Source organism: Phasianus colchicus, chromosome 3, assembly GCF_987193195.1.
Source record: "Phasianus colchicus chromosome 3, bPhaCol1.hap1.1, whole genome shotgun sequence".
In the NCBI taxonomy this organism is placed as follows: Eukaryota; Metazoa; Chordata; class Aves; order Galliformes; family Phasianidae; genus Phasianus; species Phasianus colchicus.
This window is the reverse complement of record NC_143438.1, coordinates 63318062-63345495: the sequence shown is the minus strand read 5'-3', so window position 1 is coordinate 63345495 and position 27434 is coordinate 63318062. Positions and strand designations below refer to the sequence as shown.

General features: G+C 34.3%; 1 protein-coding gene across 5 annotated transcripts in view; it reads left to right on the top strand.

Annotated features, from left to right (window-relative positions):
- TRPA1 (transient receptor potential cation channel subfamily A member 1) overlaps positions 1-27215 on the top strand; it is a 33744-nt gene extending 6529 nt beyond the window's left edge. For all 5 annotated transcript variants that reach the window (XM_090137707.1, XM_031604854.2, XM_090137709.1 and 2 more), the window contains exons 5-27: positions 413-521; positions 868-1013; positions 2494-2630; positions 4065-4113; positions 8316-8415; positions 9548-9648; positions 10905-11074; positions 11158-11322; positions 12541-12655; positions 13376-13542; positions 14606-14699; positions 15361-15420; positions 16697-16795; positions 17607-17677; positions 18140-18287; positions 19684-19773; positions 19994-20163; positions 21479-21608; positions 21738-21920; positions 22580-22648; positions 23701-23811; positions 24320-24417; positions 26108-27215. In XM_090137707.1, coding sequence (XP_089993833.1) covers positions 413-521; positions 868-1013; positions 2494-2630; positions 4065-4113; positions 8316-8415; positions 9548-9648; positions 10905-11074; positions 11158-11322; positions 12541-12655; positions 13376-13542; positions 14606-14699; positions 15361-15420; positions 16697-16795; positions 17607-17677; positions 18140-18287; positions 19684-19773; positions 19994-20163; positions 21479-21608; positions 21738-21920; positions 22580-22648; positions 23701-23811; positions 24320-24417; positions 26108-26339 — 2814 coding nt within the window. In that variant the 3' untranslated portion in view covers positions 26340-27215. The remainder of the gene's footprint in view (positions 1-412; positions 522-867; positions 1014-2493; positions 2631-4064; positions 4114-8315; positions 8416-9547; positions 9649-10904; positions 11075-11157; positions 11323-12540; positions 12656-13375; positions 13543-14605; positions 14700-15360; positions 15421-16696; positions 16796-17606; positions 17678-18139; positions 18288-19683; positions 19774-19993; positions 20164-21478; positions 21609-21737; positions 21921-22579; positions 22649-23700; positions 23812-24319; positions 24418-26107) is intronic.
- Positions 27216-27434: the final 219 nt, after the last annotated feature.

Below are 27434 nucleotides of genomic sequence, written 5' to 3'. Positions count from 1 at the left end.
AGAAAACTAAAAAAAAATGTTAGGCCTACTTAACTTCCTTTACTTGTTTATGGGACATATGTGAAAAAGTATTACCTGTTTTGTGGGGGGAAAAAGAAAAAAGATGATGTTTGTGATTCAATTTATTACTGGTAAGGCTACAAATGAATTTTTAAGATCACACATAAGTGTATCTGAGTGTAAAACAGGAAAAAGATATCTTGAAGATAAAAAGGAAAACTAAACAAAAAGAAGCACATCCATGCATACATGCATGGAGGTAAGATATAAAATATGGCTGTATATTAATTTCATAATGCGTATGCAATGCAAAAAAGGAGACAGCTACAGCAAAGGCTGTATCTGCAGCAATATGTTCATTTTTGAGAATTTTCTTTATGTCATTAAACTGTATCTAGGTATTAATTTTCAGATTGAAAATGGAGGGAAAATATGTAAACCAAACAAAACGGGATGCATGCCTATCCATGCTGCTGCATTTTCAGGCGCAAAAAAATGTATGGAAATCCTTTTAAAAAAAGGTAAATACTTTTGTTCCAAAGTGACCAGTATGATTCATTATTTATAGTAATTTTCTGCTTTACATTTCAAAGAACTGTGAACAAGAACTGAAAATGTGATTGAACTTAAAGCAACTTAATGCTGTTATTCCCATGGGCAGTACATGCTAGTAACTTCTGTAGAACTGCTTCTGTGTTCCGAAACCTGTGACCATCTGTTGTTTAATGGAAGGTTTGAAAGGGTTCATATTCTGAGTGGGAGAATATTGTCTCACACTTGCTTGTCATAAAAAAAAAAATAATAAAAATGATTGCTTCTGTTATTCCATCTGTGCTGCAAAAATTGAAATTTATTTTCATCTCTCAGGTGAAGAATTGGGTCACGCAGCTAAAACTCACATTAATTTTACCAATAATGGGAAGTGCAGTCCACTTCATTTGGCAGTTCAAAGCGGAGACTTGGAAATGATAAAAATGTGCATTGAATTTGGAGCCCAAATTGATCTAAAACAGGTAAGCATTGCAGTAGAGTGGAATATACTTCTGATAGAAGTTAGATGTCTCTGAAACTCAGAATAGTATGATTTAAAGAGTAACATAATTGTAGCCTGTTGTATTTTCCAGTATAATGCCTAGGGAGCTGCCTGGGGAGCAGCAAGTGAGAAAAGGTCTCTAGTTCAAAGCAGATAAAATGGCTAGTTTCTTTACATAAGTTGCATAGGATAATGGGAAAACTTTACGTGAATTCAAAATGCATTTGAACAGATCCATAGAAGAAAAGATCTGCTCATAACTACTGAATGCATTCTCTCATTCTACATTCTGTCTGACTCAGGAAGTCCCTGAGTCATAAATAGATGGAATCTGGGAGAGCACTCTTGAGAACTGTCACAGTGACACAGCCGTCTTCACAAATTCTTTACCTTCTGTCATCCCTTGCCAGATACTGAGTCTCTGATTTGATCCATTCTCATTGGTTTTTGTTTATTCTCAGCCTTGCCCTGGCCTTTATAGTTTTGTGCTCGCATACTTAGACAAATTTGTAATATTACTGTTGCACTGTGATACTATTGGTGTAAAGACCCGCTCCAAGCTTCATGTTGAGTAGATAGTTCTGAAAACGTGACATTACTCAAATTATTTGCAAGGCTGAAATTGACTCATGAGGGTGGAGATACCACAGTATAACCGTCATGTATTTGTTTCTTTGAACACACAACTTTTGAGTGACATGGTTCATGCTGACCATTTTGCAATAGGTGAGAACCATTTTAAAAGTGTTAATGGACTTGTGAAAAAGCCCATTCCAATGTAGTGGCTGAAATTTCCAGTTCTGAAAAGCACAAAGACAAGATCCTCAGGCATGTACCAAAGCTAGTTTGTCCTATTTAACTAAAAGAAATCATGTTTTGGCAAATCTCATTCCAATCATTTACTTAACGTTTAATAATTTTTATGACTGTTGAGATTATAATAGTTTAATAGCTTACTAGCCCCAGTCGTTTTTAATGAACCCTGCAGAAGATTGCATTTATGAAACTCTTCCAAGGAATATAAGGAAGTCAAGATCATAAAGAACAATGCATTTTCTTTATTACACATTACAGAGGTAGTTTTGTTTGTTATTCATTTGTACTGATTTGCCTATTGCTTTTCTGTGGTTTTCCTTTGCTTCATCTTTTCCATTTAAGGATGCTGTGCATATTTCTTGATTAATCAGATACAAAACATTGTTGAGGTTCAGGATCACATATCCTAGAGGCTTGGCATAGGATAGTAACAAGCTTTGTAGTAATCCTTTAAACTATCTCTTTACTTTTTTTTTTTTTGGTCTTATGTATATCTTTAGAGTTCTGCTATTTTAGTTAAAGACTGAAGTTTTATCATGCATCTCCTAAATTCCTATGCATGAATCCTGGGCTAGATTGCTAGCATATTTAGTTGGTTGTAGACTAAGCTGACTTGGAACGTTACTTTATTTTCCTATTTACAGAATGAAAAATGCACAGCACTTCATTTTGCTGCCACTCAAGGAGCAACTGAAATTGTAAAGTTAATGATGTCATCCTATGCTGGTGACGAATCCATTATTGATGCTGTAGATGGGAATAAGGAAACATTGCTTCACAGGTAGGAGGCTGTTCTACTAGACTTCAGTGGCACAATTTTTTGGTTAGTCTTTTACAGCATCCAATGACAATTTATAAAGTATACTTGGATACGCCCTTCCACATGTATTGGAACTTCTCCATGGGATGGGAGGTGGTTATTATACAGTATGAAAGTGTCTGCAGTTTGATTAGGATGTTGAAGACTTTGGTCCTGATAGCAAAATTAAAACAAAAATGTCTGGTTACCTTGGAATCATGACCAAGAATGGCCACTAACTGTTTGTACTGAAAATTCACTCTAGTAAAGAATAAGAAATTGATAAATGTACTGCTTCCAAAGTTGTGCAACAAACGTCCTCATCTAGTGAAGCTTATGTTCTCCAGAAAGTAAGTGAAAAAGAATATAAACTGTTTAAAAAGAAATAAAAAAAAAACACCAAAAACTTAAATTCTTTTCTTTCTCCCCAAAAATGTCTTATACTTGTTCAGGTTCAAGTAGACTATTGATGTAGTTGCACTCTGTTTAAGGAAATCATCATAATTTTAGTGTTTTTCTACAAGGAGTTTATTGACATTAAGAATGAGAAATTTGGAAGCATAGAATCACGGAATTACATAACAGATAGTGGAAGCATATCTACTTATTTGAAATCATGAAAAAGCTTTTCAAATATGTCTTTTAATAATCAATTCTAACTGTAGTATGTTCTGTGTTATTATTTCCTTTAATATTAAGGGAACTGTTATCTTTGAGTCATACTACAGCACTGGAACTATCCTTCTCTGTTGCTCATTAGGTGTAAATACTTAATAGAGATCTGACTTCAAGAATGTGTGAATTAACTGTGCTATATTTCCCTCTTTAATCTTTCTTTTAAAAAACAACAACAACACATAATTCAGTATCTTGTTGTAGAATAAAACCTGAGATTTTTTCATGCATTCAATCAGCTTAAAATATTTTTTTTTTGTAAATTAATAAATGCCACCACCATTTACATCAGGTGGTATATTACGATTTTTCTTATATTTCTCAAGTAGATTTATCTGCTACAGTTAGAATGGAGTTTTAGCTGAGTCTTTACTACTTTAACTCTTGTTCTTGTATTCTTAAACTATCAGTGAAATAGATATGATGCTCAAGTTCTGGATGGAATGATTCAAGTCTGAAGTTTATGGAATTCTTTAGTGAATATGTGTGGTACAGACAAAAATCTGACTGGTTTGATTAAAAATCAGTGTATTGGTTGAACTGAACTTAGTTTAAAAATGAAACTCTGTGACAAAAATGGAGGTAATTTATTAAAATGAATTATGCAGCACAGGTATTTCTTTGTGTCTGTCTGTCTCTCTCTCTCTATTTAAAAATACTACCAAATAGAGAAAAATGTAGCCTTTAGTTTGAAAATTTGTTGTCTAATATTACTGTAACTTTGCATTTTTTTCTTCACAGAACGGCCTTGTTTGATCATTATGAACTGGCAGAGTATTTGATTTCAATGGTAAATATTTAATTACATAATATGTTTATATGGATTATTGCAATCTATTACTATAGGTCTGCATAGAGAAATTCATAAAGGAGAATGTTTTCTCAGGCATACATTATTTATTTGTATATATATTTCATAATACGTAAGTGACAGCTACAGTGCAGCACAGTTAAAGCTCCATAATAGCATCTGAAAGTTACAGAGGATGAAAGGTTGCATTTTTATTTCCACTTTACTTGCTCAGAAAATTTTCATTAATTTTTCTTAGCAGATATGACAGACTAGTTCAGGCACCCTCACTTTTGTGGTTCTAAATATGAAATAAATCTTGATTTGCATTGAATTTAATCTGCTTTCTCAAGAAATCCTTTGTCTAATGTACATACATATAATTGTGGTGGGATCACAAAACCAGATAATGAAGTTTATGGATGATCCAGAAATATGTCTTACTCTGAGTATTCTGGTTATATTTCTGCACTAAGTAATTATGGGGGAGAAAAGGAAAAGAATTGGGATGCTTCTGGCCATGCTCCAAGTGTCCATTAACACCAATTAAACTAAGGCTCATGTAACCACTATAGGCATTGCTGTGTTTGTTGAGGAAACTTTCAGAAGTCAGCAGACTTTTTCCATTTTAAGTCAGCTAATAATTTTTTTTCTTAATTTCTTGAGAATTACATTAAAAACAATTCTATGCAGAGTTTTGCACTTTCCAAGATTCTCTTGCAGGGATTTGGCTTAGTCAAAAATAGATGTGGTGCTTATTTTTATTCCAGATGTGAAATGGTGAGATTTGACTGCTTAAGCTTGGCTGACAAAACAACCTGTCTACAGAAGTTATTACTTGACTGCTTGTGCCTGTATTTCTTGCTTGTGTTGGTTTTTGTGACTAAGTATAAAAGGGGAATGTCTTTCCCATATAAGAACACATTTTTTTTTCTTGAGAACAAAGTTAAATGCTTTGAGTGTCACTTTGACTATTTTGGCCTCTTTACTTATAGTCCATGATGAGGATTTTGAGGCTTTAGGGCTGTTTACGTTTGCCCTGTCTGGGAATGGATCAAAATATGTCAGTCAGTGTTAATGTGGTGCAGCACATGCAACTTCTGCTTCCTGGGCTCCTGGCAAGATAACCAGGTACCTCTTGTGCTGTATATGTGTGAGGGGGGAAAAAGAAAAGAGAGAGTGATTTTTTTACTGCTCAGAAGGGATAGCAAAATGCAGTTCAAAATGGCTTCTGGCTTTGCTACAGAATACAATGTATTGACTGATTTTATCTTATTTCTGGTATTTTTTATGTTTTAGAATAAAAATCATTGTAAACATACACAGTGTTACATGTAGCTCTTCTGGATAAAAAACGTGAGATTATCTACACTGAAGATACTCTTGTCCAGGCATGCATTGTATGCTCTTTTCATTTAAGTCACACCAATTCTATTTTGTAAGTTGTAGGTCAGTATGTTGTACAAAGATCAGAGAATCCAACTGTATAGGTATTTCTTGTGCTGACTTTCACTATTTTGCATTGGGCTTCAGCATAGCATGGCAATAAGTAAATAGCAGTGTTTCACTGAGGTAATTTGAAATAACTGAAGGCTAACTGAAGCCTTAAAGAAAGGAAAAGGCAGAAGCCTATGTTAGCATTCCTAACATTTAAATATTACAAAACTTTATTGCTTTCAGAAAAAAAAAGTGTACAGATTGATTTGCAACGTAAGCATTTTAATCACAGTGGCTTCATTAGTACTGTCAAAATGGTCATTTTCACATTTAACATCTAGGTGTACAGTGTCTGGTTTGTGCATGCACATACTATGATTGTGGTAGGAAGCTATTTACACAATCACACAAAAGAACTAAAACATGACAATTGGAAAGTTCTCATCATTTATATCATTAAATGTTTTGCCTGCATCTTAGTGCTGGGTGCTGAACAACTGAGTGCTGAGGTACTTCCTGAGATTACTTCCTTTAAGGATTTTTTCTTTCTAAACTACTGAAAGCATCCTTAGTCAAAGCAATTAAGCAAAATAAGCAGTGCTGTTAAAAATGTATTTTAAGTTCTCTTCTTCCTTTTATTTTGTCTTTCTTTACTCCAAAAAAAACCCTAAATATTAAATTGATAATAACTGCTGATAATACTTGTAATACTTAAATGAAAGTAGATGCATGTTTAACTAGTATTAATTTATACATGCAAAATTAAAAGGAATTCAGAAACTAAATTTACAGATTGTTGATTCAGCTGTATTGTAAACATTGTAAATGTATGTGTCAACATGGAAGTTACTCCCTACTATGTTACACAATATGAATACTGCTGAACTCCTTCTGCTGAGGGAAGGTGTTAGCTGCAGGGATTGTGATAATAAGATTGTGTTATTAGCTGGAATTTGGTGCCACTGTATTCACTGAAATCAATGAGTCACTTGCATAAACAGATTTCTATTTGTTCCTTTGGTAAATAAGAATATTTTTCAGTTTGTCTGACCTTGTAGGAAGGTGACCTGCAAAAAGGGTCCACCGTGTGTTACCCTCAAACATTTCATCAGCATACATTGAAAGCTTCCTGTTCACTGTTGGTTGGTTAAGCGTTGTGCTTTTATAACATGCTTCTTACTGCTATATTACAGGTTTTATTATCCTAGAAGGTAAATATTGATCGTGATTATTATTAATTCTCTTTCAAATTAGGAATGGACCCAAAGATGATTTCAGTTAATATTAAAACTCCAATTGATTTTTTTTAGTGGGTAGCATCTGAAGTAGAAATTTTTTTTGGCATACTCAGTTCACCTCATTCAATTTGACTTGCAACTCAATATCTAGTATCTACCACATCATAAAATATATATCTCATTATTTCATTTACTTGCATCATCATGCTCCCTTGTTGACACAATTTTTTAGATAGATACTTTTATGCTCATAATATTTTATTGATGTGACCATAGTGATACTGTGACCATAGTGACCGCAATTTCCTGCCGTTATGAGCTTCATGTAACAATAGAAGAAAACCACAAAAACTGGGTTTTATTGCATTATCTCATTCCAGTCCTTCCATGGGAAGAAGGTCAGATTTTACTGTGTTCAGTTCTGGGCTCCCCAGTTCAAGAAAGACAGGTTTCTACTAGAAGGTGTGCAGCAGAGAGTCACAAAGATGATGAAGGATCTGAAGCATCTCCCTTATGAGGAAAGACTGAGTAACTTGGATCTGTTCAGCCTGGGTAAAAGAGGACTGGGAGCAAATCTGATAAATGTTTATAAATATCTGAAGGGAGGTGGGAAGCAAATGGATGAGGCCAGGCTCTTCTCAGTGGTGCATAGCAGTAGGACAAGGAGTAATGGTCTAAAACTTGAACACAAGAAGTTCCACTCTAGCAGAACTTCTTCACAGTAAGGGTGACAGAGCACTGGAACAGGCTGCCCAGAGAGGTTGTGGAGTCGTCTTCTGTGGAAATACTTAAGACCCATCTGTACATCTATGTGTGAGACCTATTGTAGGGTACCTGCTTTACCAGGGGGTTGAACTCAAGAATCTCTTGAGATCCTTTCCAACCCCTGCAATTAAAAATAAATAAATAAATAAAAATCTTAATTTCAGGGAACAGAAATGTGTCTGCTGCTGATACGGATGATTTGGGTTCAGAATTAACTGGGCTTATGTAATTTATGGTAAATAATAAAAAATATAGATATACCAAGCTATATGGATCAAACTCTGTGTGTCTACGTGCATTGTTTCTTGAAGAGAATTCATGTACAGTAGTTCAGAAGGGTTGTGTTCTGGTTATTGCTGCTTGATACATAGAAAGACATCATTCCAAAAGGCTGTAATATTTGTATTTTCCTAGAGTTTTAAACCCAGTGTTTTCAAGTTAAAGTCATATATTTTTGAGTATTCAAATGTATGAACAAATACCCTTGTAAAAGATCATGAGATGTAAATGCAGTATACCTGGAAACAGGCTTCTCTTATTTTGGCATCTAAATACGTATAGGCAGATAGACAGAGGACTACGCTGTGGCTGTTACTTTGAAAACACTGTTTTCATATAAAGATATAACATGTTTTTTGAATTTACTAATCTGGAGTTACTAATGTGATGATGTATATAATATTGTGATGATGTACAGGGCAGCACCATTTTTAAATTGTATTTATTCATTATTCATGATAATCTTGAAATTCTTTATTACAGGGAGCAAATATTGATAGTGTTGACACAGAAGGTCGATCTCCACTTCTGTTGGCCACTTCTTGTGCATCATGGAAAATTGTGAATTTACTGCTCTCAAAAGGTACAAGAGAATGTGCACTTATGATATACATCTTTTGAACAGGATTTGTGTGTGTCAAAAACCTACATCCAAAGTTTCCCTCAATTTTAATTCAGTACTTCAGCATACAGTCCAGGAGTAACTGCATTTAACAGTTGGCTGGAGATAAAGAAAGAATTAGGGAAGTGATTTCACCCTTTTTCACATAGAGCAAGCAGGTTGTAGAAAAGCATTCGGGCTATTTTTCATGTCTCTCAAGGTAGAAGTAGCACTAGCAGTCCATCATAGAATCATAGAATTGCTCAGGTTGGAAAAGACCTTCCAGATCATCAAGTCCAACCTCAACCTGACCATATCCTTTCGTTCCTTAGCAGTTCAAAAAGCAGAACTGTGGAATAAATGCATGACTTACATGGGGTCACTTTTGTACCAGAAATCAGTCTTTAAGTGTTAAAGCCCATATTTCAATTATTACTGTGATTTTAAATAATCACAGTCACATTTAAATTTTTTCAGTTGCTATGCCTTTTGTGCAGGCTATTTACTGTTAGTGTATTTCCTGTTGTAAACAGCAACATAATTGATTTTATTAATAAAACTTCTAATAAAGGTTTTAAAGTTATAACAAGGTTAAAGTCTTTAAGGCTTTTTTTTTTTTTCATCCAAAACTGGCAAAAAATCCCATTTCCTGATGCTTGCTTTATATAATGCTTTTGTGGATTACTCAGATAGTTTTGCCAGATAAAGTTATTGCGACTTTTGAAATAGTAAATCATTGTTGAGTCTGTTTAATTACAACGAGAATTGACTGTAAACCAAACACTAGAAGAAGTAATCATCTGCATCTTTAAATTGCTTCTTGTTCTGCAGATTCTCAGTATATCTGAATATAAGTGCCCCACATAAATCTTAATGCTGCGAGGAAATACTACGTGCTTATGCACAATGACATGTAAACATGAGTAGTTGGGTTGTGTTGAGATGTTTGGTTCTTTTTGCAAGTGAAGTGATATCTCACGATGTTAACTTGAAATAATGTTTGTTATTTTATAGATTTATTTTCAACATTTGTTTCTTTGTCTTAAGCATCATCAGTTAGTGCCAGGGGCCAGCAGTTTTGAAGTTGCTGGTATTTATTTCCATATTTATCTAGGAGCAAATGTATCGTTAAAAGATCATCTTGGTCGGAATTTCTTGCACTTGACGGTATTACAGCCTGGAGGATTACAACATCTGAATGAGAAATTTCTGCAGGTACAGTAAGCATTGATTTATATCTTTCAGTAACTTCACTAGGAAATGTAAAGAAGAAAACAGCTGCTATTTTGTTTTCAAATGTTAGTTTCTGGTGTTCGTTAAGTTGCCAAGTGTCACAAAAAATAGTATGAACAGGTACGTATCTCTCATGGAAAATATTTCAAAGCCAATAATACAGTTTTCTTATTGCCAGGCAAAGGAATAACATAATCCCATAAATTATTTTGCTGTTGGGGGATTGAATAGCTCAAGAGGTAGGCAATGAAATACAGAACTTTTCATTTCTGCTTTCCCAGTGTGCATGCAGTGAAACTAGGGGGCATACTCATATTCAGTCAAGCTCTAGGACTTAAACAGCTTACAGAATATTCTTCAGGAGTTTTCTGTGGACTGCTGGACTGTAGTGAAGTCTTGGATTTAATTCTAAGAAGAATTTCAATTATTAATTTGGCTATGTTGAGGTGAACTCATTGCTAGAACCCAAGCTTGCTTGAAAGAGTTAAATTTGCTAACCTCCAGAGCTACAATCTTTTGTATGTGATTCATGACTAGCAGGTCTTATGACGTCTGTGGGACTTTGTAAACAACTTCGATTGCTGTTGGAAGTAGATACAGCTTCCCTTTTCAGCAGATGTAGAGAATCAGCCTTAAAATAGAGTGATAACTCTGGTTTGTCTACATTGAATTTCTAATTATTGATCATAATAATAAATCAAAGAGCAGAGCAGACTACGAGAGGAGATTCTTAGTTGCGTTAAGAAGGAATATGTACAGGATAGTGTTAGCGTATGGAATAAAACAGGGAAATAAGAGAAAATCAGAGTAAAAAAATCATATTGTAGAACAGTGAACTGATGATTCCAGACAGCCAGAAGTTTTGCTTCTGAATACAGACTATGTATAGACTACCCTTGCTTCTGTACAAGCTGCCTCCTGACAGCAATGAGTATTATGGTCGAATGGCAGCAAATAAAAATCTCCTGTATGATGTTTGTTCTGTGCGCAGTAAGGCACAGATTGACAAGTTGCTGTGTTTTCTGATGACTGATTCTGCTTAAAGATGATCGCCCACTAATCAACAGATGTTAAATGTTAATTGTTACTACATTCATCTTTTCTATATTTGTTTCTTGTTTTTAGATACTGCTTTAAAAATATTAATGCCATTGTTTGAAACTGTGAGAAGCTGTGGAACATCAGTGATATGATTCTGTGCTTTTGTTTTGTTTTGTTTTGTTTTCTGGGGGTAACAGATGGAACATATTAAAAATCTCGTGGTGGATGAAGATAATGAAGGATGCACTCCACTGCATTATGCATGCAGACAAGGTGTGGCCCTCTCTGTAAATAATTTACTCAGCCTCAATGTTTCCATTTATTCGAAGAGCAGAGACAAGAAGTCACCATTACACTTTGCTGCCAGGTTAGTATAGTTTAGGCAGTGGAATCAGTGCCATTTACCATCAGTATTTCTTTGACATTAATTTCTATGTTTGTCTTTCAAAGCTATGGCCGCATCAATACATGCCAACGACTTATAAGGGATATGAAAGACACAAGGCTTTTAAATGAAGGTGATAAGAAGGGAATGACTCCTCTTCATTTGGCAGCCCAGAATGGTCATGAGAAGGTCGTTCAGTTTCTTCTGAAAAGAGGGGCCCTTTTTCTCTGGTATGTGTTCAGGCTTCCATTCATTAAGGTAAAAAAGAACTATCACCTTACATTGTTTTGTCCATCGGCTAGGAAACTAATACAATACAAATGAAAATACAATATATATAAATAAATAGTTTATGCATATAATAAATAATATTTACAAATATAAACACACATATGTAAAAATACACTTATATACAATAGTTGTAAAACTAAGGTGCTTGTACCTCCCCCGCCTTACACTTAGAATCACAGCCAGCTGTTTGCCAGAGGTTTTAGTGCTGACAAAACTGAGGTTTCTCTAAATCCAGCTGAGGAAGCCTATGAAGGCAGGCTGAGGGAGCTGGGCTTGTTCAGCCGGGAGAAAAGAAGGCTGTGGGGTGACCTCATTGCAGCCTTTCAGTACCAAAAGGGAGCCTACAAACAGGAGGGAATCAACTCTTTGAAAGGGTAGATAACTGCAGGACAAGGGGAAATGGTTTTAAGTTGAAGGAGGGAAGATTTAGGTTGGATGTTAGGGGGAAGTTCCTTACAGAGAGAGTGGTGAAGTGCTGGAACAGGCTGCCCAGAGAGGTTATGGATGCCCCATCCCTGGAGGTGCTCACGGCCAGATTGGATGGGGCCCTGGGCAGCCTGGTCTAGTACTAAATGTGGAGGTTAGTGGCCCTGTGTGTGGCACTCGGGTTGGGGATTCATGATCCTTGAGGTCCCTTCCAACCCTGGCCATTCTGTGATTCTGTGATTGCAAGTATTTGCGTATACAACTTTGTACATATTTAGGCTTAATTTAGAATTAAAACTGACATATTTTGTTAAGATGAGCTGGTAAGTTCTCTGTGATAAAAGGCTTTATGAATTGTTTTATACTAAGCTGAATTAATACTAATTGGAATAGATTTTTGTGCTTGCAAGGTTTTGTATGTTCACTGTCTTTAAAAGCAAGATTCGTATGGCCATCCTATATGTCATGTCTGTTGAGTCATTTTCTAAGAAAAAAAAATTTAAAAAGGGCACAATGCATGCATGCATATAAAAAGAGTCAAACGTTCAAGTCAATAGAAGTATGCACATTTTACAGCAAATTGATGCATTGATAATCATGTAGCTGTTGACAGAAGGCAGGTGAAAATGTACAGTAGCTGTGAGTCAAAGGACAAGACAATTAAATTTATTTGAAGAGAATGAAGGACTTTTGCATTTATAATGACTGTTTTTATATCTTCTATATGTAAGTGACTATAAAGGCTGGACAGCCCTGCATCATGCTGCCTTCGGAGGATACACTCGCACAATGCAGATAATATTGGATACTAATGTGAAGTGTACTGACAAAGTGGATGAAGAAGGGGTATGTGTTCACATAATATAATTTGTTTGTCATCTCCTGTTACTTATAAAGCATATGTTGGAGATATACAATTAGTACATTTTATTACACTATTACATATATTCTATATAAAGTCAGTATATATTTCATCACTGTTTATCATGTAGAGTAGCTTATTATTAATGAAGCTATTATTTAGTTCTTAATTGTAAGAAACAATGAAACAGAATAGATAAAATACCAAATATGTTGGACTTGTCCCTCCTGCTCCCTTTACGGTGCAGCAGTACTTCCATTATATAGTGAAAGCATTGGTAATTCAATTTGAAGAACTCATACAGATTAAAAGAAATGGAACATCAAATCAAACTCATTAACGTACTGTTTGAAATTTACCTATACTGCACACTAATATTGAACAGAAACCATCATGTTTACTTATCTGTCCCCCACTGTTTGTTAGCTACAAAAATTAAAGCTATCACTGTATTGGTCTTTCCTACGTACGGCTGAGTTTCCTCTGTTAATGTAATGCTGTTGTGACTGTAATCCTAGAATAAAGAACTTGCCTGTATCAGAATCTCTATGATTATATTCTACTGTTTAATTTAGTCATTAAAGGTATTCAGGACTGGTAACTGAGAGTATTATGTGGCTTTTCAGCATGGGAAAGGACAGAAATATGTACTTTTTAAAAAAATGTGTTTTACTGTTGCATTGCTGTCCTACTTTTTTTCACAGAACACAGCTTTGCACCTAGCTGCAAAAGAAGGGCATGCAAAAGCAGTAAGGTTGCTTCTTGACTACGGTGCAAAAATTCTGTTGAACAAAGCGGTAGCTTCTTTTTTCCATGAAGCAATACACAACAGGAGGAAAGATGTAGTGTCAGCTGTCATTTTGCATAAAAGGTAAGACACACAGAAAATGCTTTTTAAATTTATTTTTCCTTTTCTATTGATTTTGGTTTTGCTTAAAGTGAGATTAAGTTTTGGAAACCTTCTGTTTAATGAGTTCTTATTTTGAAATTTCAGATATTGCCTTATACTCTAGTGAGAGTCAATAAATCTTGTTATGTTACTTGGGGTGTTTTTTTCATATTAGATTGAGTATTCCGATTCTGGGAAAGGAAAACAACCAAACAAAAAAGCATATGTAGGCACCACGTGAATTAAGTAATCCTTCCCGTCTTTTCCCTCTTCATACATTTACAGTATAGCCCTTTCACATAATGTTCAATACCTACGGACTTTTAATCAAAAGATAAGCTCAATACCATTCAAGAGAACTAATTCAAAATTGTTGTTTCAAATGTGTTACAAATATTTTAAAATGTGGCAGTTCAACTACAGTTTAGAATATTTTATATTAGAATATAATCAAGCTCTATTTCAAGACCAAAACATTTCACTGTTGACTGATGAGCACATCTTTCGGTAAGTGCTGAGGGAACACTGCCAGTATTTTGCAGTACTTACTAGTATTAATCTCATCTTGCATTCCAAGATTCCAGCTTTAGTTGAAGTTCCATATGGAGTACGAAGAAGGACACCTATTCTTGAGAAGGTCTTAACATAGTTGACACATTTGTTTAATTAATAACAGAATTAAATATGGATCATTCTCAAGCATCTAGAGTGCTACTTAGTTACAGCTGATTTTCTACTTGGTGATATGTAAACTTATTATGTACTGTAATTTGCAAGATAATATCTAAAATAAAACTCAAATAATCCCAAACAAATTTAATGTTGCCCAAGGAGGTTGTGGATGCCCCATCCCTGGAGGCATTCAAGGCCAGGCTGGATGTGGCTCTGGGCAGCCTGGTCTGGTGGTTGGTGACCCTGCACATAGCAGGGGCTTTGAAACTAGATGATCATTGTGGTCCTTTTCAACCCAGGCCATTCTATGGTGATTCTAATTTAAAAAAGAAGCGACTAATTCCTCTTCAATAATTTCAACTTATTTTTGCAGATGGGAAGAAGCTGTTCTGACGTTCTCTCACTATTCTAGTGCCAATAAATGTCCTTTGCTGGAAATGATTGAGTATCTTCCTGATTCATTTAAAGTAAGTTTACTGCTCATTTTAAAGACACAGCTGCACAAAAAAACTCAAGCTTAGTTACATTGCATCAATCACCATTGTTTTTCTAATGCTATCCTAAATAACATGGATTATTATAAAAATAAAAAAGAACCCATAAGTTAATTTAGCTGTGCTGTAGCGATAGTTTCAGGCCTTTCTAGTCTCTTGAATTTCTTTAGAAATAAAGATCTTGGCTTCCTGAGCAAAATGAAGTGATGAAAGCAGACTCACTGTGTATTATATTTTAAAAGATTATAAAAATGATGAAAGTTAGAGGAGAATTAGATTCAAAGCTATTTGAGGTAATTTCACCTTCTGAGTTAACTCTTAAATCAAGCTAGAGAAAAGTTTTTATTTTTTTTCTTAAAATTGCTTGTTATGTATATATTCAAAAATGTTTTCCATTTTATACCTTTAAACTAACATACAGCCTTGTGAACTGCATAATTTTGTAATTTAACTCCTATATGTAAACTTTGGAATTTTGTGTATGTATAACATACACCATAAAACCTGAATCATCTCTTCTGTTAGAGGACTGCTGTGTTTGAATGCCTTTTTCTTCATGCACAAACTTTCTGTTCTTATTGATGAATGTTATCTGTATCACCTTTGTTCACATTTTTTTGTTCATTCTTCAAAGCTCGTTTTGGACAACTGCATAATTGAGTCTTCAGAGGAAAAAACAAGTCGAGACTTTTATGTAAGTAGATGAAGAAATGTATAAAGGCAGTACATTTTACGATCTTGAAGTCAAATACATCATAATGTCCCTGGCAATGTATTAGTAACTGAACGTTATCTGGATAAACATTAAGTTAGAAAACCATCAACCTGACTTTTAACCACTAGTACTGGATTTAAATTTAAAACCTCTTCACTATTTTCTGTCGGTGCACAAGCATCCTGGTATAAATTGAAATTGCTTTAACTTTAGTCATGAGTAATTCAGTAGTTACTCTCCAATAACTGCGCATTTAAAATATATTCACAAAAAAAAACACCAAACACCTTAGTTCTTGGAAGACCTTAATGTCACTTCATCAGATTCTAGCAGTCTTCAAACATTTGTCTGTGTTGTTCTCTTTACTGCTTGATGCTGAAAGAAATAGGTATGTATACTTGAAAACTTGGGAAGAAAGCAGTATATATTTTAATGTTTGTAAACTTGGTATGACATGTTACTGACATGGCATGTCTATAGATAAATATCAGATGTTACTAGAAAAGGTAAGTGACTGATCTTTGGGCTGTAAATGTCTTTGAAGTCTAGTTTCTGTAATCTTCATGCTTAGATATTTTAGCAAGTATTACAAACCTGAGCAGTCTATCAGCTTTCATCTTGTTGTGTAGTTTGTTGTAATCAAACTGAGTATTGCAGGTGGACTATGGATATGCCAAAGTAACAGAGACAGACAATAGTGCATATAAAATACATGTTTATCAAAAGAGGTACAACTGTTATAAATAATTCAGAGTTCAGTGTGAGTTTTTTTTGTAAATTCTTCTCCAAAATCATAAAAAGAAGATTCTGAGAAAGCATGAATGTTCTACAGTTGCATTATCTTTAAAGCCGTAACGAAAATCACCCTATGAATTCCTACACTGGATTGTATGTACATCATTAGCAGAAAATTTGCAAATTTTCTGTTAGTACACATTTTATTTATATTGTATTATCAATGCCATATAACTTCTGAATACAAGCTTTTCTTTGAAATCAACATTAAAGCAAATTCTACTTATGTGAATGATATTTTTAGTATTTTAAGAAGATATGTGTATTTTTTTCTATTGCAATATAAATATTTATACAGTTATGTTACAACCACATTCTGTTTCAATGTCGTGTTCACAGGCAGACTGACCAACAATTAGTAAACATCGGTTTTACAAACAATATGATATGATACACTGCTTTTTTTCTCTTGGGATAAGCTTTTTAAAATTCAGCATATTATCTAACCTTTATTGTTCAGATTGAATACAACTTCAGATATCTTCAGTGTCCCCTGACACTTAACAAGAAATTAAAGGAAAGTGAAGATATTTTCTATGAACCGCTTGCCATTTTAAATGTGAGTATTTTATTTTACGTAATTCCATGCTGCCTTGTTTGCAATAAATTCAAGGGTTTGTTATATTTTATCATAACATCTCTTTTCCAAAGACTCTAACTCTGTTGTTACGAAGTATGGGTTAAAGTTCCTATAGTCTATGTAATACATAGCAATTCTTTCAGGACTAGTTTATTTCAGTAACTATCGATGTTTCAAGACAATGTGTTGAAGCAGGCAGGTAGTATGTCAAAGAAAACCATGCTCCAGTCCTTGTAATAATCATGAGCTGGAAGAAAAGGCATTGGAAAAGCTGACAGAATTGACTATTTCCATGTGTTGACTGTGAAAAATTTCTGTGCCTAAAAGAAGCTTTGCTGTTCTAAAACATTGCTGGTTTATTTTCACTTTGTTTTTTTTCTTCCCAGAACCATTACAAAGTGATCTTGCTGATTTCATTTGTTTGCTTTTTTGGGCTTACTGCTGGCAATTAGATTTGGTGTACTTTTTAATAATAAAGAAATTACTTTCTAGTTAAATGTAGCTAGAAAATCGTGGTCATTTCACATCTGTAGTTAGCAAAATGTTTACTCCTAAAAACTTAGATTATTAATCAGTCTTCCAGGTTTGTCTGACCGAGAGAGAACTCGGTAGGCGGAGAAGACAGAGTCATAGCTTTGAATATACAAAAGAGCTTTGCAGTATCTTACACAGGCACTATAGTTTTCATTACATTAGTAATCAAGTTAAGAAGGTTGGCTAGCTTGTTTAGTAAGCATGTTACTTAGCTAGAAGAGACAGATTTAATCCTTGGTACTTTCTTGTTTTGTAGGCCATGGTACGGCACAATCGCATGGAGTTACTTAGTCATCCCGTGTGCAAAGAGTATTTGTTAATGAAGTGGTATGTGTATTTTAATGTATACAAAAAACAATATTACACATCAGGATGAAGATTATTGTACCTTAGCGTTGTTTAGTAAAATATGCATACTACTGTGGCATTAATGACACCAATTTCTTTTGCATACTCAAAAACACTCATAAATGTATACAGAATATGCTAATGTTTATGTAAAATGTAACTTAGAATTTAGTAGTGATTCTTTGATGTGCATGGAAGAAGCAGCCACTGTCTTTGCTTCCACATATTTTCTAAAAAAATATTTAATAGTATAAACTTAAAAAGAAAATAAATGATGCTTTAGAATGTCTGCTACATTTCACACAAAGCTCAGTGAACACTGGTCACAAAATAATGTTTGAAGTAATACTTACAATGAAAACATTATTGGCTATTAAATTTAAATGCATACTCTTCTAAATTTATCAAATGTTGTAACATGGAGCATTTTTTACTTTCAAGGATGGCTTATGGTTTTCGAGCGCATCTAATGAATTTAGGCATTTATTCTCTTGGTTTGATACCATTGACTCTTCTGGTCACCCATATACAGCCAGGAAGACCTTTGAATGGAACAGAAATCTATGAAGCAAGACCATTAGAGTATGAGGTACTCAATTTTCTTACTCTTCACAATACATTTAGAATGGTTATAGGAGGAAGTTATGATTATTTTGAACTGTTTATTATTTATCAACACCAAATAGAATTGAAGTGTTTATTTTTATCTATTCAGCAGTGATGTCTGATGATAAATTGTAATTATGATTTCTTATTTTCAGTGTATTTTTTCAAAATTTTGTGTCTGGTACATGACTACTTCAGTTTCTTTCATGAAGTGAGCGTTCCTTGAACGCTGAAGAAAAAGGAATAATACATTTAACAATAAAGAGATAGCTAACAGTGAATCTTTCAACTTTTCATATGTTTTTATTTTTCAGACAAAATAATTGTTTGTTTTGTTTTGACATAGAAATAGTTGTCAACTGTTAAGTCTTTTTGCCTATTCAAATACAGCTTTATTTGCTTGTATTTTGTATTACTTTGGAGGAGGTGTCCTTATGGCCTTCTAGTACTTAAAGGGAGTTTATAAGCAGGAGGGAAACTGACTTTTTACAAGATAATAGTAACAATAGGACAGGGGGAAATGGTTTTAAATGTTAAAAGGGGAGGTTTAGATTAGGTATTAGGAGGAAATCTTTACTCAGAAGATGATGAGGCACTGGAACAGTTTGTCCAGAGGAGCTGTGCCGCATCCTTGGAGGTATTTAAGGCCAGGTTGGATGGGGCACTGGGCAGCCTGGTCTAGTTTATGGCAGCTCTGCCTATGGCAAGGAGGGGAGGGGTTGGAACTAGATGATCGTTAAGGTGCCTTTTAACCTAGGCCATTCTATGACTCTTAACTGAAGTTAAAGATGTACACCATAATGTGCCAGATAAGTATTGCAGAAAACTCGCATGTGGGGAATTAGCTTCACAATTTATTTAATAAAGTCAAAATTCACTGTTGTTTTCTGTGCCAATATAAAGCATCTCACAACAAAGTTCTTTATACTGGTTGTATATAGAGGCATCAAAGGGAACAGCCACATAATGGTGTCAGGACTCCAATTTGTGCACCTTCTGAAGACTTCAGTTGCCATTCCTTATGCTACAGTGCGATAGTTAAGTTATGGACTGCGGAATTTATGCTTATGTAGAAGCAAAACATACTGAAAATGTTGACTACATACGGCAGTTCTGTTCACAACTGTTTAACTGGTTAACAGCAATTGTTTAGCATGGGAATACTCAAACTTTCACATTCAGTTTGAATTACTTAAGCACAATGTAATTGACATGAATTTAACAACAAACATTAGTAAAACAGAATTTTAGCCTGTTAGCTTGCTTCGAATAAACTTAGCACTATCTTAGCATAACGTAATATAAGGCAGGCAGAGCTAAAATAAACATTGTTCATTTAATAATTTCCGATTTGCCTTGTGCTCTGTTTTTTATTTCAGGACTCATACTTCACAAGAGTGTGTATGTGTTTAGTTTTAATTATGAGTTTACTGGGAATTTGCAAAGAAATATTTCAGCTCATTCAGCAGGTAAATATATACAGAAATAGATTCATAACATTAATTACAGTGTGCATGGCACTTTATATGATATTAAAATACATCTGACTTTTTTCTAATTACAAGGGAAATATAACTTAGTCCTGCAAACAAGATTAAAAGTGAGAAGAATGTTTAAATAGTGTTATTTAATTCCATCTCTTAATGATGAATGACTTGTAAATCTGTGTCTGTCTCTCTTAAATCCTAGAAATTGAAATATTTGTTGGATTATTCCAATCTATTGGACTGGACAATTTATAGTACAAGCATAATTTTCGTATCTTCTTTATTTATTAACACACCAGCTCATTTGCAGTGGGAATGTGGAGCAATTGCTGTATACTTGTCTTGGATGAACTTCTTGCTTTATCTTCAACGGTAACAATTATTTAATTGCTCTGTGATAAATACTTTCAGTAGTTCCAGATAGCTTACATACTCTGCAGCATAATTGATTGTTAGTCCTATTATTTATTTATTTAAGCTATGGAAGTTTCTAGATTAGGATTTAATGAAGTGTATTTATTTATTTATTTATTACCTGATAAACTGTAAAGTAATTTTTGGTATTTTTCATGTAAAGAATAACAGTGTGTTATGATGAATAGAAAAGAAATAATGAAAAGTATTTTGATGTTAAGTAATTGTGTATTTTTTTAAAGAATGTCTGGAATTTCGGTTAAGAAAAAAAAATCAAACAAAAAGTAATTGACTTCCCCTTCCCCAAATAAATACTGCTACAAAAGAATGATGTGAATCACGGGTGGCAGAAGGAGAACAGACTATAGTTATATAACTTGAGTGAAGATAATTTCTCTTAGCAGTTTATATAGTAAGTAGCATACCTCAGTTGTCTACAGCATAATGCTCTATAAAAGTATCACAATAGATGAAATCATTCTGTGAGTTGACATTAACTCTGTTTATTTGTTGATTAATTTCTAGAGTATTTCTCTGTAGTTGAAATATTTAAGTATAAGGTTTGTCTGTAAAAGCAATGTCATAAAGATATTATCTCCTTATGACACTGCATATGTTTACAAATGTTGTACACATCTGAGATTAGATAACTATTGAATGGGCTTGTCCTCTGTCCTTTGCTGTGTTCTATGGGCAAAGTGATATTGAACCTAAGCAGTAAAAATCAAATTCCCTGAATGCTCAGCCTTCTTTCTTATGGTAGATTAAATGTTATCCTTCCCTGTGTATTATTCATTTGTAGACAGTAGAACGTTAGTTACTGTATGCCTAATTTTTCTGAGTCAGGCCATCTCTTCTCAAAGCATCCTTGGCTATTGACTCTTGACTTCAGTAGAACTGTACCAAATAAAAACAAATTTATTTATATTAAGATTAGGTTTGCTTTACTTTCAGCTTATCTTTTTAGAGGTGCACATAATATTTCAGAGGGAAACCTTGTGAAGGGATTTTTTCACTTGTGCTACTCTTTTAGTATAAAACAGTCAACTGCTCCCTAATCTGGCTCAAAACATAAATTCCTGAGTTCAGGTTTGGGGGAAAAACTAGATTAGTCTTCTTTGTGACAACCTGTGTTCTGAGATTTGGTTGATGTGTAGGCCAGGAATGGGGTGGGCTTGCCAGAGGACAGGCTGTGAAAACACAATGACTTTAAATAGTGCTCTAACTTCAGTATTTATTTTTTCTTATATTTTTTTGTTCACTTATTGCCTAGATTTGAAAATTATGGCATTTACGTTGTGATGTTCTGGGAAATTCTAAGGACTTTGATTCGGATCGCGGTTGTTTTCTTTTTCCTGATATTGGCCTTTGGACTGAGTTTCTTTGTCCTTTTGGGTTCACAGGTTAGTTGAGTATCATTGTTATTTCTTTATCATTTTGGATGTTGCCTTTGAATAAAGAATTTCCAAAATTATTTACAAATTTCATAGTTTTGTGGGTTTTTGTTAATTTGTCTATTTCTTCTTCTTCAGCAAACATACAGCACACCACTGCTTTCTGTAATGAAGACATTTGCAATGATGCTGGGAGACATAAATTATCACGATGCATTCCTTGATCCATTACTGAGCAGTGAATTGCCGTATCCGTTCCTGAGTTACACAGTTCTGATTATATTTACTTTGCTTATTCCAATCCTTCTTATGAACTTGCTAGTAAGTAAACTGCTTCTTAATATACAAAAGTGGTTAAGTGTGTGTGTGTGTGTGTGTATGTATATATTTATATATACACACACACACTTGTACACAGTTTTGACATATAGAGTTACTTTAGTAATGATGTGTAACATTCATTCATAATGTAACAAAAAAATATTTTTAGTGAGATCAAGTTGCCTTTCCCTTAATTGTTGCAGGGTTATCCTATATATCTTCAGGTATGTACAACTAAGTAACTGATGAAATTTGCTGCGCTGCAAGAAGGTCTTCTCTACTTCTTGTGTTTGGCTCTAGAATAGGCAGGAGCATGGCCTTCTTTCTCTGTAAGGAGAAAATAAAAGCTTCTGCATATATGAAGACTGCATAAATATCAGAAGAAACTGTTTTTCTTCTTTGCTGCGGCATAGTCCCGCTGGTCTTTGCTACGCTCTGACTTTACATTGACATTAGAAAAAATGTAAGAGCTAGGGATTAGGGATATAGTATGCACGAAGGAATTGTGTTTCCAGATTCAAGTGCAACAAGTTGAACTTTAATTTGTATTCAAATGTAACAATTACAATTGAAAGTACAGATCAGATTATTTAAAAAGAAAGAAAAAAAAACACAATAAAAGTGTTTATTTTATCTTTGATCCTGTGCTGTATTTTTAGATTGGTTTGGCTGTTGGGGACATAGCTGAAGTGCAAAAATATGCTGCCCTCAAAAGGATTGCAATGCAGGTAAGTAGCATACCATGGAAACACAACTGTAGGAATTATCAATGCTAGAAAACCATCCAGATAATTAGCTAATTTATCACCATCACCACAAACTAACAACTTAGCATCTCTGTAAAGAAAAGTTGAACATGGGCATCCTATCCTAACTCTTCTTTTCAGTTGTCTGCATTTGTGTACAAGATACTCTGCAATGCCGGGTATAACTAAGGAACTTAGTAATATTTATAAATGTATTTAGATACCTTAATATATATAAAAACTTAGTAGAAGTGAACTAGAAGTATGAGGGCAGTTCTTATGACAATTAATGCTTTCCACCTGTTGAAGAATTTTGTTGCCAAGAGGGAAAGTGGCATCTTGCAACTTCAGATCTTTATTGAGCATGTCACCTTTTGTGTGTTTGACTGTAACAGTCTGCAGTAGGCTTATGCTGGATATCCTTTTTTTTTTTTCTAATAAATATATATGTTCAGTATTTCTGTAGCATTTCTAACAAATATACATGCTTAGTATTTCTGTAGCAATGTGAGAATAAATGGACAGTTAGCATCTCCTGAGAAGGCGCTCATATAGCACACTTGCACTGCTCACAGGAGTATTTTCCTTACAGTGATTCCTCCCAGCTCTTAATCTGCACTTGTTCTGTCATAACCTAGGAAAAGGGTATAGCACAGTTAAAGGGAAAGTTCACTCTCATTATTGTTTAGTCTCAAAATCTTTGGCTATGAAAAGTATTCAGGCTTTGAACCTTTCTGTAACTCTATACTGCAACCCACAGGGTAATTAAATGTTCCAGTCATTACACAAGAGTTAACACAGATCTAAAACTATTTTAGCTTTAAGAGTGCATAGCTGTGTGGAATAATCAACTCTATGAAAAACTGCTTTGACCACATGGTGTCTAGTGTCTGGATTGCGTGGATCAAATATTATACCATAGAGTGCTGCGTACATATCCTCTGAGATGTGATGCCTGATGATTTGAATATACTGACATAATGGTTATTTTCATGTCCCTTAAGAGAATATATCTTATTCTAAATAATGTTTAGGTTAATCTTCACACAAACTTAGAGAAGAAGCTGCCGTTTTGGTTCCTAAGTCGAGTGGACCAGGAATCAATCACAGTCTATCCTAACAGACCAAGATATTGTGGATTTATGGTAAGGTTGTGAATAGTTGACTCTAGATTTTGTACTAAAATGTGGTAATATTGACTTTGTTTGTACACAGATTGCTTATGTTGCATTAATAAGATGAGATCATTAATTTATAATGATGAGAACATGACTACCTGATCTTAAAGTGACAGATCAGTTTGAGTGCAGCCTAATTTATTCAGCTATAATAGTGCTTTGAATTCTCAGTGATAGGTGATGTTATTAGTCAAGTGAAGTTACAGAAGTTATTCAGACTGAAAATGTAAGTACTCACTTATGTCGTCTTTATCTATTTGTCTACTTTTAATTCCACCTGCTGTTGGTAGACTGAATTTTCTGATTAAGCATATTTGGCAATAGGAATGTTTAGTATTCTAAAATTAACTTTATACCTGAAACTACTTTTAGCATTAAGAATGTGTTGAGGCTGTTACTGTTCACCCAGTTAGGATTATTTATCTGTTTTCAGATTACATTTCTTTATTTCATTTTCATACCATGTTTTATTTAGAGTGTATTCCAGTATTGCTTTGGGTGTGAGGACTCTACCACAGATGCACAGAGCACTGATACAACATTAGAATTGGAAGTTCTGAAGCAGAAATACAGGTATACATTGTCTTATTACTGTAGCAGTAAGTAGAGCCCTGTATTACAAAGGTATTGCTGTTTTAAAATAGCATTCTAAAGTTCAATATTTAATCCGCAAAGTAAAATTTAATCTGTTGTCTTTAAATAAACTTCACTGGTATTATAACTTTATATTCTGTAATGTATTTACTTTCAAAAGAAAGTGTTAAAGAAATATGCTTATCCTATGGCAGAGAAAGAAGACGGGCTTGTTTTCCCATTGCAGTGAACTATATTAATAAGGAAAAGGCACACTCATTTCAGAATTAGAGGTTTGTGTATGGAGGTTTTCCAGAGTTATTTTAAACTCACAATTACTGTAATTCCAACTGGTTTGCAGATACATATAATCAATAACTTTGAAGTGGTCAGATGGTAAATCTGCTTCAGATTGTTTCCCCAAAAAATGGATTGCTGTTCTGATTCTCCTCCAGACAAATCATCTGTTTTCTAGAGGCTAGGAAGAAATTCTCTGTACCATGTATACCAATGTATATATGTACCAACCCCTAGGAACACTTTCAGAAAAGCCTTCTGTGAACATGAAGCTAGGAAAATCTTTTTTCTGCCCCAACCCTTTCTATCACTCTCCCACAAAAAAAAGAAAACGTTTTCTAAAATTAGACATTTTTGAATGAAATAACTTGTGGCTATTTCATAACAGAAAGTTGCATTTTTTTCTCTGAAAACTGTTTTACTATATTACCAGTATGTTTTTATTGTCAGCATGCAAAACAGCAGTCAGTTCCTGCTGCAACTAGAGGCAATCAGCACTGGGTGTACACTCAGTTTGTACTTTTGTTTGTTTTGTTTCAGTTAATGCTAGTTAATTGCTGCACTGTTTTAATGTTTATGGTACTTGTTTGATAACCACATAGAAAGAACTGTATCTAAGGAAGTTCCAAACTGCTTTTCACAGAGAGCCTTTTCAATCACTGCATATCTGTTTTTGTGCTGCAATTTTGCAAGTCTAGACATTCTGAAGAGCAGATTTTCAAAAAAGCCTGCTTCGTAATTTCATGAAGACCAGTTTCTGGACACATTTACTATTTCTTCCTTTTTTTTTTCTTAAAAGATAATGTATTCTGTATGCCTGCTAACTGATGCTCTTTGTATCAATTGTACTTTGGGTAGCAGTTCTTTGGGTAGCACTGGAGGAATTGAAGGCCAGGTTGGATGGGGCCCTGGGCATTCTAATCTAGTGGGTGGCAGCCCTACTCACAGCTGGGGGTTGGAGCTCAATGGTCAACTTAAGCCATTCTGTGATTCTAAAGAAATCAGTAAGTTAGTCCTGTATGCTGTTGTGAAGTTCACCAGATCACTGTGAGTGCTAAATTGTTGTTGCAAATCTGGTCCTTATTCCTCGCCAGGCAGCTTAAGTCAAAACTATGAGGGGAAACGTTTACAATTTTACTTTATTTGAAAGTGAGGTTGTTCTTATGTTAAATATGCAATAAGGTATTTTTTTTCTCAAGAACCAGAAATTTATTCTTTAATCTTGTTTCTTACAAGCTGGAGAAGTAGCACAGTTTAAAAAATTAAATGTACTCCAAATAAAATTCATCATTAGGAGAAGTGTGAAATTGAGGGCTGTCAATATCTGTCCTTTGAAACCAAATGAAAAAGCTTATTCTATTTTCAAATTTTCTTTTTTTTTTCTTCCTTTTAGGCTCAAAGATATATCGACGCTGTTGGAAAAGCAACACGACCTCATTAAACTGATTATACAAAAAATGGAGATAGTGTCAGAGGCTGAGGATGAAGACAGCAATGATTTATTTCAGCACAAGTTTAGGAAAAGGCAGTTAGAACATAGAAATAGTAAATGGGATACAGTGTTAAAAGCTGTTAAATCAAATGTGCCTAACCCAAGCACAGAAAAGAACAGCACCTTCTTGTAGGCTTCTCTGTGATACTGTGTTGTATTAACATTTTGTTTTTCTTTAGGGTCAATTCTCTATGCCTGTGCATAATATCAGTGTGATACAGTATTTATTCAAGAAAACAAGGCCAGATCCAAAAAAGAATGTGGGTGCTCAAAACAGTATTTAAGGAGATTTAAGATGTCTACATCTGAATCTGTGATCCTAAAAGAGGCTGACCAATCAGGAAAGTGCCTAACTCATCAGATGCCAACCTTGCTGTCCTTACAGTTCTTGAGGCTTCTAAGTCAGTTCCTGGACTTGGCCTGATGCTCTTAGTTATCTGCTTAGGAATGTGGGTTTTTTTAATTGTTACTATTATTTTTTAGAATTTTTACAAGTTCAAACTGCAATTCATTAGATGTTTTAGAGAGCCAATAGGCTTTATGTAGACTACAGCAGGAGTAAAAGACTAACTTGACAGATCCTTTGGAAAAATTACTGAGTAAGAACTGCAGGATCAGACCTGAAAGATAACAAAATAAATAAGATTACAAAGATGCAGTGTAAGATAAGAATGATTTCTTTTTCTGGATAACTATATGCAGTTCTCAGAGGGATCATTTGAACTTGCAAATATATTGAACGTGCATATAGCAGTGCTAGAATGACATGCTAAATACTAGTAATTTGCCACCTACTGTTCTTATACTGCTGATGTGATTTTGGCCTTCCTGATATCATAAAAACTGACTTTGTTTCTTTAATCTGCACTCTGGTTTTGTTGCTTGTTTGCTGCATATTCATTGCATTATGTAATATACAGGAATAGACCAAATGCAGAAATAAACATGAATTAAACTGTGTTCAAGTATCTGAGTATATTTGTTTCAAAACCAGTGATAATAAACTAGTTATGTCTGTATATGGTTACAGTGTTCTGTGGTTTACTTTTGAATTCAGATAACTTCTTTAACAGTTTAATATACATTAATTCTCCATGTAAGGAACAGTTATGATTCTAGTTTATTTTAAAGCAAGGCAGCTACCAGAAATCAGTTCATACTGTACAAAAGTTGACCAATCCTCAAGAACAGGAAGATGCGCTGCTGATTAGTAAAACTTGAGCCTTAA